The sequence below is a fragment of the Corvus moneduloides genome, chromosome 28 (genome assembly GCF_009650955.1).
Source record: "Corvus moneduloides isolate bCorMon1 chromosome 28, bCorMon1.pri, whole genome shotgun sequence".
NCBI classification, from domain to species: domain Eukaryota; kingdom Metazoa; phylum Chordata; class Aves; order Passeriformes; family Corvidae; genus Corvus; species Corvus moneduloides.
In genome coordinates this window covers 4,868,691-4,884,278 of record NC_045503.1, presented here as the reverse complement: position 1 = coordinate 4,884,278, position 15,588 = coordinate 4,868,691, and the positions used below count along the sequence as shown (strand labels likewise).

General features: G+C 56.7%; 1 protein-coding gene across 1 annotated transcript; it reads left to right on the top strand.

The window, feature by feature from the left end:
- The first annotated feature begins 802 nt into the window (after positions 1-802).
- Positions 803-11,943, top strand: TIMM44 (translocase of inner mitochondrial membrane 44). Its single transcript, XM_032092938.1, has 13 exons — positions 803-882; positions 2,181-2,288; positions 2,731-2,901; positions 3,349-3,429; positions 3,883-4,032; positions 4,420-4,559; positions 5,188-5,273; positions 6,217-6,309; positions 6,611-6,735; positions 7,642-7,692; positions 8,590-8,679; positions 10,228-10,338; positions 11,403-11,943. Exons 1-13 carry the CDS (start codon positions 859-861, stop codon positions 11,520-11,522), a joined length of 1,350 nt encoding a protein of 449 aa, XP_031948829.1. The 5' UTR covers positions 803-858; the 3' UTR covers positions 11,523-11,943.
- The last annotated feature ends 3,645 nt before the right edge of the window (positions 11,944-15,588 follow it).

The window sequence follows — 15,588 nt, the reverse complement described above, 5'->3', positions numbered from 1 at the left end:
GGGGCGGCTGGGCCAGGCAGGCAAGGGGCGAACACCTGCTGCTGCTGAGAGGGGGGAGCTTTCCCCTCTTCCTGCAAGAAGCGGTTTTAGTAACAACTGGATGCGGGGAGGGGCCGGAGGGGCCGGGGCTGGCCGGAGGGGCCGGGGCTGCCCGGAGGGGCCGGGGCTGGCCGGAGGGGCCGGGGCTGCCCGGTGGGGCCGGGGTTGGCCGGAGGGGCCGGGGCTGCCCGGAGGGGCCGGGGCTGTCCGGTGGGGCCGGGGTTGGCCGGAGGGGCCGGGGCTGCCCGGAGGGGCCGGGGTTGGCCGGAGGGGCCGGGGCTGCCCGGTGGGGCCGGGGTTGGCCGGAGGGGCCGGGGCTGCCCGGAGGGGCCGGGGCTGGCCGGAGGGGCCGGGGCTGTCCGGTGGGGCCGGGGTTGGCCGGAGGGGCCGGGGCTGCCCGGAGGGGCCGGGGCTGTCCGGTGGGGCCGGGGCTGCCCGGAGGGGCCGGGGCTGTCCGGAGGGGCCGGGGCTGCCCGGAGGGGCCGGGGCTGCCCGGTGGGGCCGGGGTTGGCCGGAGGGGCCGGGGCTGCCCGGAGGGGCCGGGGTTGGCCGGAGGGGCCGGGGCTGTCCGGTGGGGCCGGGGTTGGCCGGAGGGGCCGGGGCTGCCCGGAGGGGTCGGGGCTGTCCGGTGGGGCCGGGGCTGCCCGGAGGGGCCGGGGCTGTCCGGTGGGGCCGGGGTTGGCCGGAGGGGCCGGGGCTGTCCGGTGGGGCCGGGGCTGCCCCGCGGCTCCCGCCCGCTCCCGCCGCTCGCGGCCACGTGGCGCGGTTTTGGCGCGGCGGTGACGTCACCGCGCGGCGCCGCGCGAAGGTCACGGGGCGATGGCGGCGGCCGGAGGGTGCCGGGTGAGCGGGGGCACCGCGGCCGGGCGGGACGGGGCCGCACCGGGGCCGGGCCGGGGCCTGCCCGGGGCGGCGGGGACAGCGAGCGGGGCTGCGGCAACGGGAGGGGCAGCGCGGGACCGGCCCGGTGGCGGGGCCCGGCGCCGGGGCCGCCGTTCGCTCACAGCCCGCAGGGCCCCGGCGCTGTCAGCCCCCGGTGGGGACACCCGGGGGACGCGGTCCCGGCTCCTCGCCCCCGCTGCGGGGTCTCTGCTCCCGCCCGGCCCGGCGGGATGGGTCCCGGCCGCGGCAGCCGGGGGAGATCGGGGGCTGCTGAGGGCCCCTTCGGCCCGGCCGTTCCGGGGTGCCGGGGCTCCCGGAGCCGCCGTGCCCCGAGCTGCTCCCCGGGCTGCTCCCGGAGCTGCTCCCGGAGCCCTCCGTGCCCCGAGCTGCTCCCGGAGCCCTCCGTGCCCCGAGCTGCTCCCGGAGCCGCCGTGCCCCGAGCTGCTCCCGAGCTGTTCCCGGAGCTGCTCCCGGAGCCGCCGTGCCCCGAGCTGCTCCCGAGCTGTTCCCGGAGCTGCTCCCGGAGCCGCCGTGCCCCGAGCTGCTCCCGAGCTGTTCCCGGAGCTGTTCCCGGAGCCGGCCGTGCCCCGAGCTGCTCCCGAGCTGTTCCCGGAGCTGCTCCCGGAGCCGCCGTGCCCCGAGCTGCTCCCGGAGCTGCTCCCGGAGCTGCTCCCGGAGCCTCTCTCGGGGTTCACTTAAGGGCGATTTTGCCGTGAGCTGCGCACGGAGCGTCTCCTTTAACTCCCACTCGTAGCGTGAGGGGCTTGGACGAGTCCTTTGTGCCCAAAGTTAAGCGGGGCATTGGGGATTTCTGCTCGATTTGTGCCTTTGGTCGGGAGCTGCCCTGGTTCGGTCCTTGGCTCCTGCCCCGGGGCTCGAATACAGATTTTGAAGGTGTGGAGGTGGGATTTTCCCTGATTCTCACCTGCTGCAAGCCCCGGGCTCAGCAATGCCCCCTTCCCGCGCGGGGACTCGCAGGCTGGACCTGGGCAGGGGCAGCAGAACCGGCCGGGGATTGTTCTGGGATCCAGCAGATCTTTCCTGCCCTGTGTCTTGGGGCAGCACAAACACTCAGAGGGGTCCTGGGTTTCCTCCAGAGCTGGGAAAAAATTGTGTTTGGAAGCGTTTCCCCAGAAAAATCCATGTGCTTCTCATGTTTCAGCTCCTGGATGGATTTGTGCATCGCTGCTGTCCCAAACCCAGGTGCTGGGAGCTCTTGGATGGTTCCCTGAGCTCCTCCTGTGCTGTTTTCCTTGCAGAAATGTCTCCTCAGTGGCCTGTGGCTCTTTTCCAGGCGTTATCCCATCCCTGCCTTCCCCAGGAGTGCCCTGTACAGGATCAGCAGCCCTGCCCTGGGCACCTCCCAGGTTGGTCCCACCTGAATTTATTCCATTTCCACCCCCAAAGTGTTTTCCCAGCAGAGTCCTGAGCTGGATGTGGATGTGGCTCTGGGAAACACCAGTTTTAGGCAGGAGATTTCCACTTTTTGAGTGGAACTCAAGGGATTTTGGGGTAGCTGAGGTTGGACGGGGCTCGGAGTACCCTGGGATAGTGGAAGGTGGAGTTGGGTGGGATTTAAGGTCCCTTCGACCCTGTCCATCCTGGGATTCCATGGAATGCATTGCACATGTGGCTGTTTCAGGGATCAGCTGCTGCTTTTCCAAGGCAGCTCCGTGTTTTCCACGTGTTATGAGAGTGACCCAATGATTCCCTCTGGTCAGTCAACCTCCTGCCTTTGAAGCTTGTGTTATGTGACTCCTGTTTGCTTGAATTCCTTGGGATTCTCCAACATGGAATGGTTTTCTCCAGTCCAGATGCTACTCCTCAGGAGGAAGGAAGGGATTCATATCAGGTTTTGTGGAGAACATCAAACAGGAATTGGCCAAAAACAAAGAGATGAAGGAAAGTATTAAAAAATTCCGGGATGAAGCTAAAAAGCTGGAGGAATCAGATGCACTTCGGGAAGCAAGGAGGAAATATGTGAGTGTTCCCTGGTTTATTGCCCAGTCCCTGAGCTTTTACTGCTCTGAGTGTAAATTTCAATCCGCAGCTGAACTGTTCAGGAGAAGTTCTGCTTGGCTGGAAGCACTCGGTGCTAAATGGATGCCTTGGAATATTTATTTGTTGGAATGTTTTGGGGTTGGGTTTTTGTTTTTTTTTTTAGTGGAAAATCTTTCCAGCAGACACTTGGCTGCATTTCTGAGCAGATCAAATAATGGGGCATTAAATTGAACATCGACTGTTTCTTTTGTGTTGTTCAGAGAGCTCTGAACATCATCATTTGCAAGGCTGAGCTGCTGCTGACTCAGGCAATGAGCTCCTGAAATGTCGCTTTTTTCGCCCTCAATTCCAGCCTTAATGGATTGTGCTCCATCCAAGCTGGGTCTGAGTATTCTCTGTCTCTTGATTAATGTTTTTTTCCCCCAGAAAACCATTGAATCTGAAACAGTGAAGACCTCAGAAGTGATTAAAAAGAAACTTGGAGAAATAACAGGGACGGTTAAAGAGGTAAAAGGACATTTCCTTAGGGCAGCTCTGCTTCCGTTGGACTTTTGGGGGGGCTGGAATTGTCATTATTGGTGGCAGGTGCTGCTATTCCAGAGGTGATTCGGACCCTGGAGCTTTTAAAAGCAGAGGCATTGACAGGGTAATGGATTGAGTGTGGTCAGAGGAGGCCCAGCCCGGGGATTCCTCTGGGATTTGGGGGATGGAGAAAAGAGAGACCCCACCTGCAGCCCTGGGAGCCCAAAATAAGGATGTGGAGCTGCTGGAGAGAGTCCAGAGGGGCCCGTGGAGATGCTCCAAGGGCTGGATCCCTTCTGAGGAGAGCTGGGGCTGAGAAGAGAAGCTCCAGGGAGAGCTCAGAGCCCTTTCCAGGGCCTAAAGGAGCTCCAGGAGAGCTGGAGAGGAACTGGGGCCAAGGGATGGAGCTGGAATGACCTTTCCTGGTTTCCCTTGCAGAGTTTGGATGAGGTCAGCAAAAGCGACCTGGGCAGGAAGATCAAGGAAGGGGTGGAGGAAGCGGCCAAAACGGCCAAGCAGTCGGCGGAGTCGGTGACCAGGGGAGGGGAGAAGCTGGGCAGGACTGCAGCCTTCAAAGCCATCTCGCAGGTGCCGATCCTCCCGGGGCTCCCGCGGCACCCGGAGCCTCGGGACTGGCTCCGTGGGGAGCCTGGGTGGGAAATGCAGCAGCCGCCTCCCACGGGCAGCCCTGGCAGCCGGGACTGCGGGTCTGGCGCTGCCTGGGAGGTGCGAGCCTGGCAGAGCGGAGCTGCCTGCAGCGGGGGGGGAAATGTCTCTCTCCAGTGGGATTTGAGCTTCTTTGAATCCCTCTTTTTGCAGGAAATGCAGAAAATATCCAGTGTTTTGTTGTCGAGCTGTGGCTGCCCCATCCCTGGCAATGCCCAGCGCCTTTTGCTCTCCCAAACCATCACAGGAGGGATTTTCAGCTTCTGGGGGAGCAGGAAATCCACACTAACAGGGCTGTTTGCCTTGCAGGGAGTAGAAACTGTGAAGAAGGAAATAGATGAGAGTGTTTTGGGACAAACTGGGCCCTACAGACGCCCGGAGCGGCTCCGGAAACGGACGGAATATTCCGGAGAGAGGATTAAAGAGCAGCGAGTGTTTGAAGCCAATGAGTACGTGTGGGATCCTCTGGGGGGGATATTTCCAGGTGTAATTTGATGGAAAACTTCGAAACAGGTCAGGGATTAAAATCCAGGGGCTGTGGGGTGGGAGCAGCTGGGTCTGGGAGCGCATTCCCAGCAGGAGTTGATGATCCCGAATCTTCCCGTGCTGGAACTGGGAACTTCCAATTCTGAAGTTGAGATTTAATGTTCAGAGGTGAAATTCTGAGCTGAGCTTTGTTTTGTGCTCAGTTTTAACTTCTTGCTGCTGAGTTAGGCTGGGCAGGACTAAGGCTTTTTCGTGTGCTGCTTTGATCCTCTGAGTCGAGTTTTATTTGTCTGGTGCTTTATTTATCTGGAGTTTTGTTTATCTGATGTTTTATTTATCTGGTTTTTTATTTGTCTGGTGTTTTATTTATCTGGTGGATCATTTATGGGGCTATAATTTACGGGGCCACAATTTATTTTATAATTGATGAGGCTATAATTTATCCTGTAATGGAGCTCATCATTTATGTGCTGTCTCAGCCTCAGTGATGCCGAGTGCTGCAGGGATATTCCTCAGGGTGTTGTCTGTATTTGTTACCAGTTAATTTTTCCCAAATATCTACGTTTTATCCCTGTTTTCTGCCTTCTCTAGGGAGGCCATGGGCATGGTGCTGCATAAAGACTCCAAGTGGTACCAGCAGTGGAAAGATTTCAAGGACAACAACGTGGTTTTCAACAGTGAGTGCTCGGAGGGAGCAGCACGTTCCCTTCCCAGCCCTTCCCTCTGGATCTGCTTCCATCTGTGCCTCCAGCCTCGACAGAATGCAAATCACAAATTCCCACCTTTTTCTGTGGGGTTGGAGCTGGTGCTGGGAGTGCTGTGAAGGGAGGGAGGCAGAGCTGACAGCCCTGCAGCTTCTCCAGGCTGCTCCATCTGTGCTCCGGCCCCTCCTGCAGCCGGGCTTTGTTGGGAGCGCTCCCAGCTCCAGGGCTCCAAACCCTGCTCAGAGGGAACTGAGCTCGTGGGTTTCCTGCTTTTCCCTCCCTGGCTTTGTTCTGGCACCAGGGACAGGGAAGGCAGCTCTGCTCCTCCTGAGCTAGAGCTTAAAACCAGGGAAATCCTTAAAAATCGAGGGACTTTAACACAACTTCCAAACAGGTGAAAGATTTTTTTAAAAAAAAAATCCTGTGATCTTTTTGTACTGTAAAGCTGATCTTTGATATCATCTGAGGCTGTTTCTAGTGGGAGTGCCCTGAAAACAATCCCAGAATCCCAGAATTTAGGTTGGAAAAGCCCTTCAGGACCATCGAGTCCAAGCTGTGCCCGATGCCCACCTTGCCACCCCCAGAGCCCTGGGTGCCACCTCCAGGGATGGGGCTCCACCAGCTGGAGCAGCCCTGCTCTAAGTGAGCCCAATCCTGAAGTTCCTCATTCCACTGGATAAATACCCTTCCAGGAGGTGTTAAATCCAGAGTGACAGCAGAGGAAAAGTTCCTGAGAGATCAGAACGTTGCAGGAAAACCGGGAGAAAAACGGGGAGAAAAGTGGCGAGAAAAATGGGGAGAAAACCAACTCACAGCTGGTGCTGAGGAAAGGGATTGAGGAGAGGTTGGATGCTGCAGGTTATTCCCTGACTCAGGGTGAGCTGGGAGGGCTCTGAGCTCTCTGCTCCCGTTCCAGGGTTCTTTGAGATGAAGATGAAGTACGACGAGAGTGACAACGCCTTCATCCGAGCGTCCCGCGCCGTCACCGACCGCGTCACCGACCTCATCGGTACAGGCACATCCCAGGGCTCCTCCCAGAGCCTCTGGCTCTGCTCCTGCTGCTGGCACTGCTGCTCCTCCCGTGCTGCTGCTGCCACGCTGGGGCACATTCCCGAGCTTTGCCGGGTTTTGCGTGGATCGTTACCGGGGGATGGGTGGGAGGACAGTCCTTGGGCGGGAGAAATCCCAGGTTTGACTTCAAGGCTGGAGTTGTTCCCAGGGTGACTCTTGCTCTGCTCGGTAGCCAGAGGGCTGTTCCTGTCTCCCGGTGCTGGTGGCTGTGGCACCCCCCCACTGAGCTGTTTTTCCAGGGGGATTGTTCTCCAAGACGGAAATGTCCGAGGTGTTGACGGAGATCCTCAAGGTGGATCCATCCTTTGACAAGGATCGCTTCCTGAAGCAGTGCGAGCGGGACATCATCCCCAACGTCCTCGAGGTGACACAGGATCCATTTCTTCCCTGCATTTTTCCCTTTATTATCCCATGGAAGGTTGTTTTTTTTTACTTTCCCATTGCTAAAATCAAAAGTTGGGACAGGATTTGCTTCTCCAGCTCTGCACAGAACCTTGGGAAAGGAATCGGATCCCACATTTAGGTTCAAACCATGAGATAATAAATGATTGTTCTGGCCTGGAGAACAACAAATGAGGTGGGATCAGAGGGAGAGGGGTGAGCAAATGGGGACAGCAGAGGGATAAGGGAAGGGATTTGGGATGTGCTCCTGGCTACTGATCTGGGGTTTGGGAACAGGAGCAGGCCGTGACAGAAGGTTCAGTGGTCATGGAAGTGTTTGGAATTTGATGTTTTTAAGGACTCAGAGTGATGAGAGATGTGACTGTAAATGGGTGTAGGTCCCTGTCACTGCAACGGGGAAGACAGAGGGAACCTGGGATTTGAAATAGAGCAGGAATTGTTCTGAGGGACTCAGGAGAGACTGGAAGAACTGCGACTTGAGGAGCCAAACAAGGGATTCTTCTGTTCCTTCTGTGCCCTGAATTCTTCAGTGTGGAAAATTGCAGCTCTGCTCCCGCTCCTGTTTGATCTGAGGATTTCTGAGCCCTGGGAACTCTGCTGGCTCCCTGGCAGGTGTAACAGGAAGATTTAACAGGAAGGTTTGGCTGGAAGCTTCGGGAGAGTTTAATTATCCAAAGCTTTATGTCCCTTGGCCTCAGCTCCTGTGTTTTGATAGAAATCCTTTTTGCTGTTCCCCTTTGCAGCTCTCAGTTTCCCCCCAGAGTCCCACAGAATGTGGGATGTGAGGTGTTCTGCTGCTGGAAGGGCTGGTTGGTCCCACTTGGATACAGGAGGAGCTTTAAAAGGCTCTGTTTGGTTTCCTCCTCAGGCTCTGATCTCCGGGGAGCTCGACATCCTCAAGGACTGGTGCTATGAGGCGGTGAGTGAAGCTCCCAGGAGCGGCCCCAAAGCCTGGGATTCTCCCTTGGAAATGGGGTTATTTTGAGGGGGTTTTGCCTTGCAAACTGTGAATTTGAGTTGGTTGGAATTCAGGGACTTCCTGACAGTGTTGGGGGGCTTTTATTTGGGTCTTCATTCCTCCAAAGTTATTGTGCTGTAAAGTCCAAAATAATTCTGTTGCTCTGTTCAGGAGCTGAATTTCTCCACGTGAGTTCCCTGTGCTGTTCCCCACCACCAGAGGGCTGGGAGAGGCAATTTTTTCTATTTAATAAATCCTGATGAGCATTTTTTCTACCAATAATCCAGTCTGAAAGCAAAGAACCTTCCCTGCTTCCAGCAACCGAGGGAATGACACCTCAGGATTGCTCTGGAGGGAAGCAGCAGCCTCCCTGCAGTTTGTGAGACCAAAACCAAACATTTCCCAGGCAGCTGGAATTGGAAATGAAGCTCCTGAGTTGAGAATAATCAGTCAGATAAGCCAGGGGAGGAAATGGGAATCCTATCCCTGAGAATCCAGGTGATAAAGCCTCTTAAGGGATCCCACAGGTGTTGAGCTGGTGATTCTGGTCACTAAACTCCCTGGTTTTCCCTGGTTTTCCCTGTTTCTGCTGTTCAGTCCAGTTGTGAGTCCCTCAGCTCTCAGGTGCTCTCAGGTCCTCACGTTCTGCCCAGGAAAAGTGGGATTTTTAGTGGGAATTTGGTGAATCCCAAAGCATTTGCTGCAGTTCTTTGATCCCTTCCTTCAGCACATTTATAAAAATGGGGCTTTTTTTCTCGTGGGGTTTTTTTGGTGGCTCTCTCCAAGCAGAAATTCCCTTTTCTTTTTGTGGCAGAACAATTCCAAACAATTCCCAACCCAAGTTTGTTCTTCCCTCAGACCTACAGCCAGCTGGCCCATCCCATCCAGCAGGCCAAGGCCTTGGGGCTCCAGTTCCATTCCAGGATCCTGGACATCGACAACATCGACGTGAGTTCCCTGTCCAGGATCTCCTTTGGGGGAGGAATTAAACCAATGGGCTCTGGAGGGGATTTTCAGAATCATTAAGGTTGGAAAAATCCTCCAGGATCATCGAGTCCAACCTTCTTTGCTCTGCCTGCTGGGTTTGAACTCTGGGGTTTGGCATTTCTGCTCCCAGAGGGAAAATCCCACTCTTGCATGAGCTTTAAGCTCCTTCCCACCCAAACCAGGGATTCTGGGATGACTCAGCCAAGTTCCAGGTGCTCTCCAGGTCCCTTTGTGGAGGAGCTGGAGCTGTTCCTGCCCCACTTAGGGAATGACAGGAATTCTGTCACCTCATTCCGGCGTCAAGATCAGCTCCCCCGTCCTGACCTGCTTGGGGAGATTCCAGGGATCCCAGCACTGAGAAATAATCCAAGTGGGAAGTTTGGGAGGGATGCACTGATCAGGGACATTCCTGCTCCTCCTGGAACCCCACAGGCAGATGGATGTTGTGGGATCATTGATGGCATCTAAAATATCTCGGAAATCGGGCTGGGGTTGGAGTTGGGTGGAAAACTGATTTTTATTTGGCTGGATTGAGTGAGTCCAGCCAGCTCCAGGACTGGGATGGGAGCTGATTTCCCTGGGATCAGGCACAGGAACGTTGCAGAGCTGCTGAGATTGCCTCAGGGAGCAGGAAAATCTGCCTATAAATAAATGTATTCCTTTGTGACACGGCCCAGCCTTGTGCCCTTCCTGGTGCTGCTTCCTTTATGAGGGGATAAAACAGAATCTGTAGGAACATTTCGAAAGAGGAAAATCCCGCTGTCCCCAGTCCCTGTGATTCCTTTTGGGGGCAGCACAGCCAGGAATTCCGGAGCTGGAGAGCAGCAAAGCATTCCCTGGCATCCTGCATTCCCACAGAAAGGGGATGCAAAAGGTTTCCCACAGAGGGCAGGAAGAGAATTCTGGGTTTTTAGAAGGAAAAAGCTGAATTTCCACTCCTCTTGCATTCCGGTGAATGAGGCCTTTAAATATTTAATGGAATGGGAACAGAGGAGAAAAATCCTGGCAAACAGAAGGTGCTCACCTCGGAGTCTTTGTGGTACAGTTTTTGTCTGGTTCAGAACAATTTCCTGGCAGAAACTGATGTAAAATCAGGAGAAAAGGCTCCATTTGATCCTTGTGGGTCCCTTCCAGCTCAGGATTCCAAGCATTTCCTTCAGAAAACTCCAGTTTTGGAGAGCAGGGGGTCCTTTATTCTTACTTTCTAATTGGAAATAACGGAGCAGAGCTTGTTCCCATTTCCCAGATTTATGGACTTGGGAAAGTAACGAAAAAATTCACAACAGTTTGGGGAAAGCTTTGAAGGTTCCCAGGCATTTTTTAATGGGAAGTTTTTTGGGGAACAGCTTTTCCATCATACCTGAACCACAGAATTGATGTGGCTGAACAGCCAGAGGAGCTCTGGGGGAGCTGGGACTGTCCAGCCCTGGGGGAGGTGGGAAACTCTGGGTGCTCTTCTGTGAACCTGCAGGAATGGGCTGTTTTCCATGGAATTCTCTGTCCTTGCAGCTGGCCATGGGGAAGATGATGGAGCAGGGACCAGTGCTGATCATCACCTTCCAGGCCCAGGTGGTGATGGTGATCAAGAACCACAAAGGGGAGGTGGTGGAAGGGGACCCGGTGAGTGGGGCCTGGACATGTTTGGGGTCTGGGACGTGTTTGGGGTCTGGGATCTCCCACTGCAGCTCCAGCTCCATCCCATTCCCACCTCACCCTGCTGGGTTTTCCTTCCCCTTTCTGGGAGAGCAGAGCCCTCTGGCAAACAGGGTGGGAGCAGAGTTGAGTCACTGAGTGAAAAAATCCCCAAATCCGTGTTTTTAGCTCCCCACACTGACACGGAACGATGCCTTCATTCCCTGGAAATCCCACAGGGAACTCCCACGCCCGGCTGCAGCTCAGGCTGTGTGTGGTGCTTCGGGAACAGGACAGGGAATGGTTTGTGGAGCAAACCCCTGGCACCTCCTGGAATGCCCTTGGCTGTGGTTGGGGCTGTTCCTTCCTGGGTGATTCCAGGCTGAGCCTGGCCCATGGAATTCCCTGTTCCCAGAGTTCGTGGCAGCCGCTGGAGGAGGTTCCTGGAGCTCCTTTATTCCCAAGTGTCTCTCTCCAGGCAGCTCCAGCCTGTCCTGTGCCTCAGTAGCTCAGGGACACTTCATAGGGACATGGGGACAGTGCTGGCACTTCCCAGCACGTTTTGCTTGGAATTAATAAGGGCATTTAACAAATACTGGCTTTTGCAACCCTGGCCTTTAGTCCAGGCTGGAAAAATGGGATTCATCTGAATGATGGGGCCCGCCTGGGCTGATTCACAACCAGGGCAGGAACAGCTGATCCAGTGATTCCCTGCGCTGAATTCCTGCATTCCTGGGAGATAAATATTGATGGGATAATTATTGAACAGGATATCAAAGTCTGTTTGCTGTCGGATTCCTCTGGAGCCGCAATAAATCAGGGAGAGGCATTAAAATTCTCCAGTGGAACCCAAACCTCAGCTTTAGTCAAGTGCCCGGGGTTGGGTGGAAGTGCTGAGCTGCCGCTGGAATATTGAACACGGGGAGTTTTAGGGACAGGGGACCCTCAAATCCACAGGATTCCGGTGTTGGAAGGACCTTAAAGGTCACCTCATCCCAGCCCCGCCAGGGCAGCGTGTCCGTGCCCCTCTAACTGCGGGATTTTCCCGGCAGGACAAGGTTCTGCGGATGCTCTACGTGTGGGCCCTGTGCAGGGACCAGGACGAGCTCAACCCCTACATGGCCTGGAGGCTCCTGGACATTTCCTCCTCCAGCACGGAGCAGGTCCTCTGAGCAGGGCTGGGCCGGGCCCTTCCCCCCCTCTGGAAGCAGCTCCAGCCCGGAACTCGCCCCAGCCTCCACGGGGAGCAGGCCAGGCTGGGATTTTTGGGAGAGCAGGCTCCCGGTTATCCCAGTCCCTGAGGAGTGGGGGTGACCCCCTGCTCGGGGGGCTCAGCGTGAATGTGTGACACAAGCAGCTCTGCTGCTGCTTCTTCCCTCGTGCCTCAAGGAGGCTCCTGGGTGCTTCCCAGTGCTCCCAGCCAGCTGGGAATCACAGAGAGCCCTCATTCCCAGCTGCTGACATCCTCAGAGATCCCGGGAAAGGCCTTGGAGGGGCTCTTGGCTGCCAATCTCCTGTCCGAGCTCCAGCCTCGTGTCCCCACTGTGTCTTGCACTTTCCCAAACCAAATACAGCCAGGACTTTGCACATGGAGGTGTTGGAAGCTCAGGTTGGGGATGGGATGGGATGGGATGGGATGGGATGGGATGGGATGGGATGGGGGTGATGTTTGAATATCCAGGGGTAAGGTTTGGATACCCACAGCTCAGCAGGGGGAACATTGTTGGTTCTGGCCACAGAGAGCCACAAGTGCATCCCTTGGGCTGGTGGGGAGGGTGGAGGGTGTGGGGCAGGAGAGGAGGAGCAGCTGGAATGTCTGAGGAGTGGGGCTGCTTTGGAAACCCTGGATTTTTCTGTTCCATCCCATCTCATTCCCAGGAGGAAGGCTGTGCTCCTTGCACAGCTCTCTGGGCTTGTGTGCTCCTCATCCCTGCACAAATCCTGGGTCCAGGAGCAGAAACCTCCCAGTTTGCTGCTGGAGCATGGGGTGAAATCCCCTTCCAGGCCCAACCTAAAAAACGGGGTTTGAAAATCCCAAGTCATAAAAAAAATCCCCCGAATTCAGGTTCCAGCAGCAGCCTTCGGTGGGGTTTGGGACCCTCCTTCCCGAGCTTCTTCCTGTGGGGAGGAGGAGGAGCTGGGGGAATGTCTGAGGGGAGCAGGAACTGCAGGGTTTGGGATTCTCCTGGAGGTGTTTGGGGGCACCACCTGCCCCCTGTCCATGGAAAACGAGGGTGGGAAAAGGTTTGGAAGAGGAAATCCGAGGATTGCTGTGGTGCTGAGGGGGAGGCAGGACAGCTCTGCCGTGCCGCCGTGATTAAAGAGAATAATTGCAGTTCCTCCTTCTCTTCGAGTGTCCGGAGCTCTGAACATCCCTGGGACCTTCCCACAGCCCAGGGTGAGACATTTTCCTTGGAATGTGACAAATCCAGCAGCAGAGGCAGCCCTTGGAACATTCCCAGAGTGTGGGGATTCCACATTCAGGGCAGGCTGAGGGTGGGATGTGGTTCCTGGGGTCACAACCACCCCAGGGAATGCTCCAGGCTGGGATGAGGGGCTGGGATGCTGGGAAAGGCCAGAGATGGAGGACTCCAGGGAAGGGAACCCAGGAGGGGCTGAGGGAGCTGGGAAAGGGGCTCAGGCTGGAGCAAAGGAGGCTCAGGGGGGACCTTGTGGCTCTGCACAAGTCCCTGACAGGAGGGGGCAGCCGGGGGGATCGGGCTCTGCTCCCAGGGAACAGGGACAGGAGTAGAGGGAACGGCCTCGAGTTGCACCAGGGAAGGCTCAGGTTGGATATTGGAAAAATTCCTTCATGGAAAGGAATTGTTGTAAAGGCCTGGCCTAGTCACCGTCCCTGGAGGGGTTTGAAATCCACGGGGATGTGGCACTTGGTGGCCTTGCAGGCTTTTCCCAGCCCTGCTGATCGCACGATGCCGGGTGCTGGGCGCTGCCAGCCCTGCCCGTGGCTCCCTCCCCGGGATGTCTCCAAGGTAAGCAGGGTTGCCATGGGAATGGGGATGGTGGGATGGTGACTCAGAGCTGCTCCCTGCCAGGCTTTGACATTCCGTGGGCTGTTCCCATCCTGGCGTGGGGGGCTCGGAGCCCCCACATCCCCAACACCTTCCCAGGCTGCTCCAGCCTGGCCTTGGGCACTGCCGGGGATCCAGGGGCAGCCACGGCTGCTCTGGGAATTCCGCTCCAGGGCCTCCCCACCCTCCAGGGAAGGGTTGGAATGTTTTTGGCTGAGCCCAGCCCATTCCATGGTTCTGTGGTTCCGCAGCTCCTTGGGAAGGCTGGGCCATCCCACGCTGTTATCCCGAGGCCCTCGGGGCTCCGCCCCCCGGATCCTGCGGTGCTGGACTTCGGACAAACTGCCCTGGGGGTTTTGTTCAGGCAGTTCCCAGTTTGGAGCTGGATTTGGGTGGAATGTGATGATCAGGATGGCTCTGAGCACATCCCCAGTGATCCCTCAGTGCTCCTTGTTCCTCTGTTCCTCCCTCCATTGCATTTTTTAGGGATGCAGCCCCTGCTGCCAGGTGGAATTGTCCTCCCTGGGCCTTTCTGGCACCGGGGCTCTTCTTTCCAGCCTTCAGCACACAAAACATTCCTGCCAAACGACGGCTCCGGGGGACGAGCTATGCCAAGCCCGGAGCACCAACCTCGTTCAAGAACAATTCATTAGAGGGGGAGGTTTTTTTGAATGAGGTGTTTTTCATCTGGGAAGGGAGCTGGGACAGATCCATGGAGCAGCAGCTCCTGTGCTGCCTCTCCAGAGCTCAGCTCCTCTGCCAAAGCCTCTGAGATGGTTTTTTTTGTGGTGAATGATTCCAAAATGATTCTTGCCCTGTATCAGATCAGCTCCAAGAGCTGCGAGTTCTCCCTGGAGCTGCTGGAGGGAGCGGGGGCTTTGTCAGGCTCGGTGGAGGGATGAGTTACTGAGGGGTGTGGGATTCTTCTGGCTCTGACTGTTCCTCCCAGCTACAATAAATAAATAAAGCTTAATTAAGGCGAAGGCTTGGATAACACTTCCCCCCACACTCTCCCATGGAGCACGGGGAGGAAATTCCACTTGGGAAGGTTCTGCCTGTGGCTGCCCCATCCCTGGAGGTGTCCAAGTGTTGGAAGGGGCTTGGAGCAAGCTGGCATACTGGAAAGTGGGAAGGGAGTGGGACTGGATGGGCTTTAAGGTCCTTCCAACCCGACCCACTCCCTGATTCCCTGGTTCCGCCCCTGAAGTGCGGAGTCACCGCTGCGATTCCGCCGTGGCCTCGGCAGGAGCCGCGAGCAGCGCGGGGACCTGGAGCAGCGCTGGCAAAGCTCCGCGGCCCCAGCCGGGCCGGGCTGGGCAGCAGCTGCCGAGTCCAGCAGCAATTTCCTTTCCAGAGGGAAAGAGCTTCCAAACATCCCCGCGGGAGTGTCTGGAGGCAGCCGCCCAACAGGAGAAGGATCCTGACACAGCATCCGCGCTCCAGAGGGGCCGGAGCAGCCGGGACACGCCACCAGCCCGTGGCTGTCACCGACCAGGCACACAAAGCTTTGGGGGGGGCTCTCGGGGATGTCCCGGCAGCGGAGGGCAGGGCTGGAAAACACCGGGAGTCCCACGGGGAGATGGGATCCGGCACTTCTGTGCTATCCCTTAAAAGCCATCCTGCTTCCAGGGCGGTTTGGCACGGATGGATTTCGAAACAGCCCTCGACAGGGAAATGAGCACGGGTTAAGGGATGGATCCATTGATTTTGTTCTGTCCTTGATCTCGATCCTGCCTTTCCCTGGGATGTTTTCAGCTGAGGTGCTTTTTAAACAGCTTTAATTCATTTTCCCTCGGCTGCTGCAGTGCTGCTAATTGGGAACTGGGACTATCTGACAGGATTTACATAGATTTGAAATGGGAAAGGAATAACTTCCAAAAATACCTCCCTTTTCAAACGCAAATGCAGCAGAAACTTCGTGAAACCATTTTCTTAAAATACCCTGAAAATCCGCCGTGATTTTGATGGATCCTTTCTGCCGGCAAGGTTTGCTCCTGGAAAGGATGGATCCGAACATCCTGACAAGCTCTGATTGCAGCGGGAGCTGTGACCACGCAGTGGCTGCCCAGACCTTCCCCACACGCCCAGGTTTCCCCGGGATCACGGGCTCGGCTTTCCCGGGAACACGAGCCGGGCGCTGGACTCGCGGCTCCCCGCCCGCCCAGCCGGCCGTGGGATGGGATCTCTCCTTTCGGCGTTTGTTTTGATC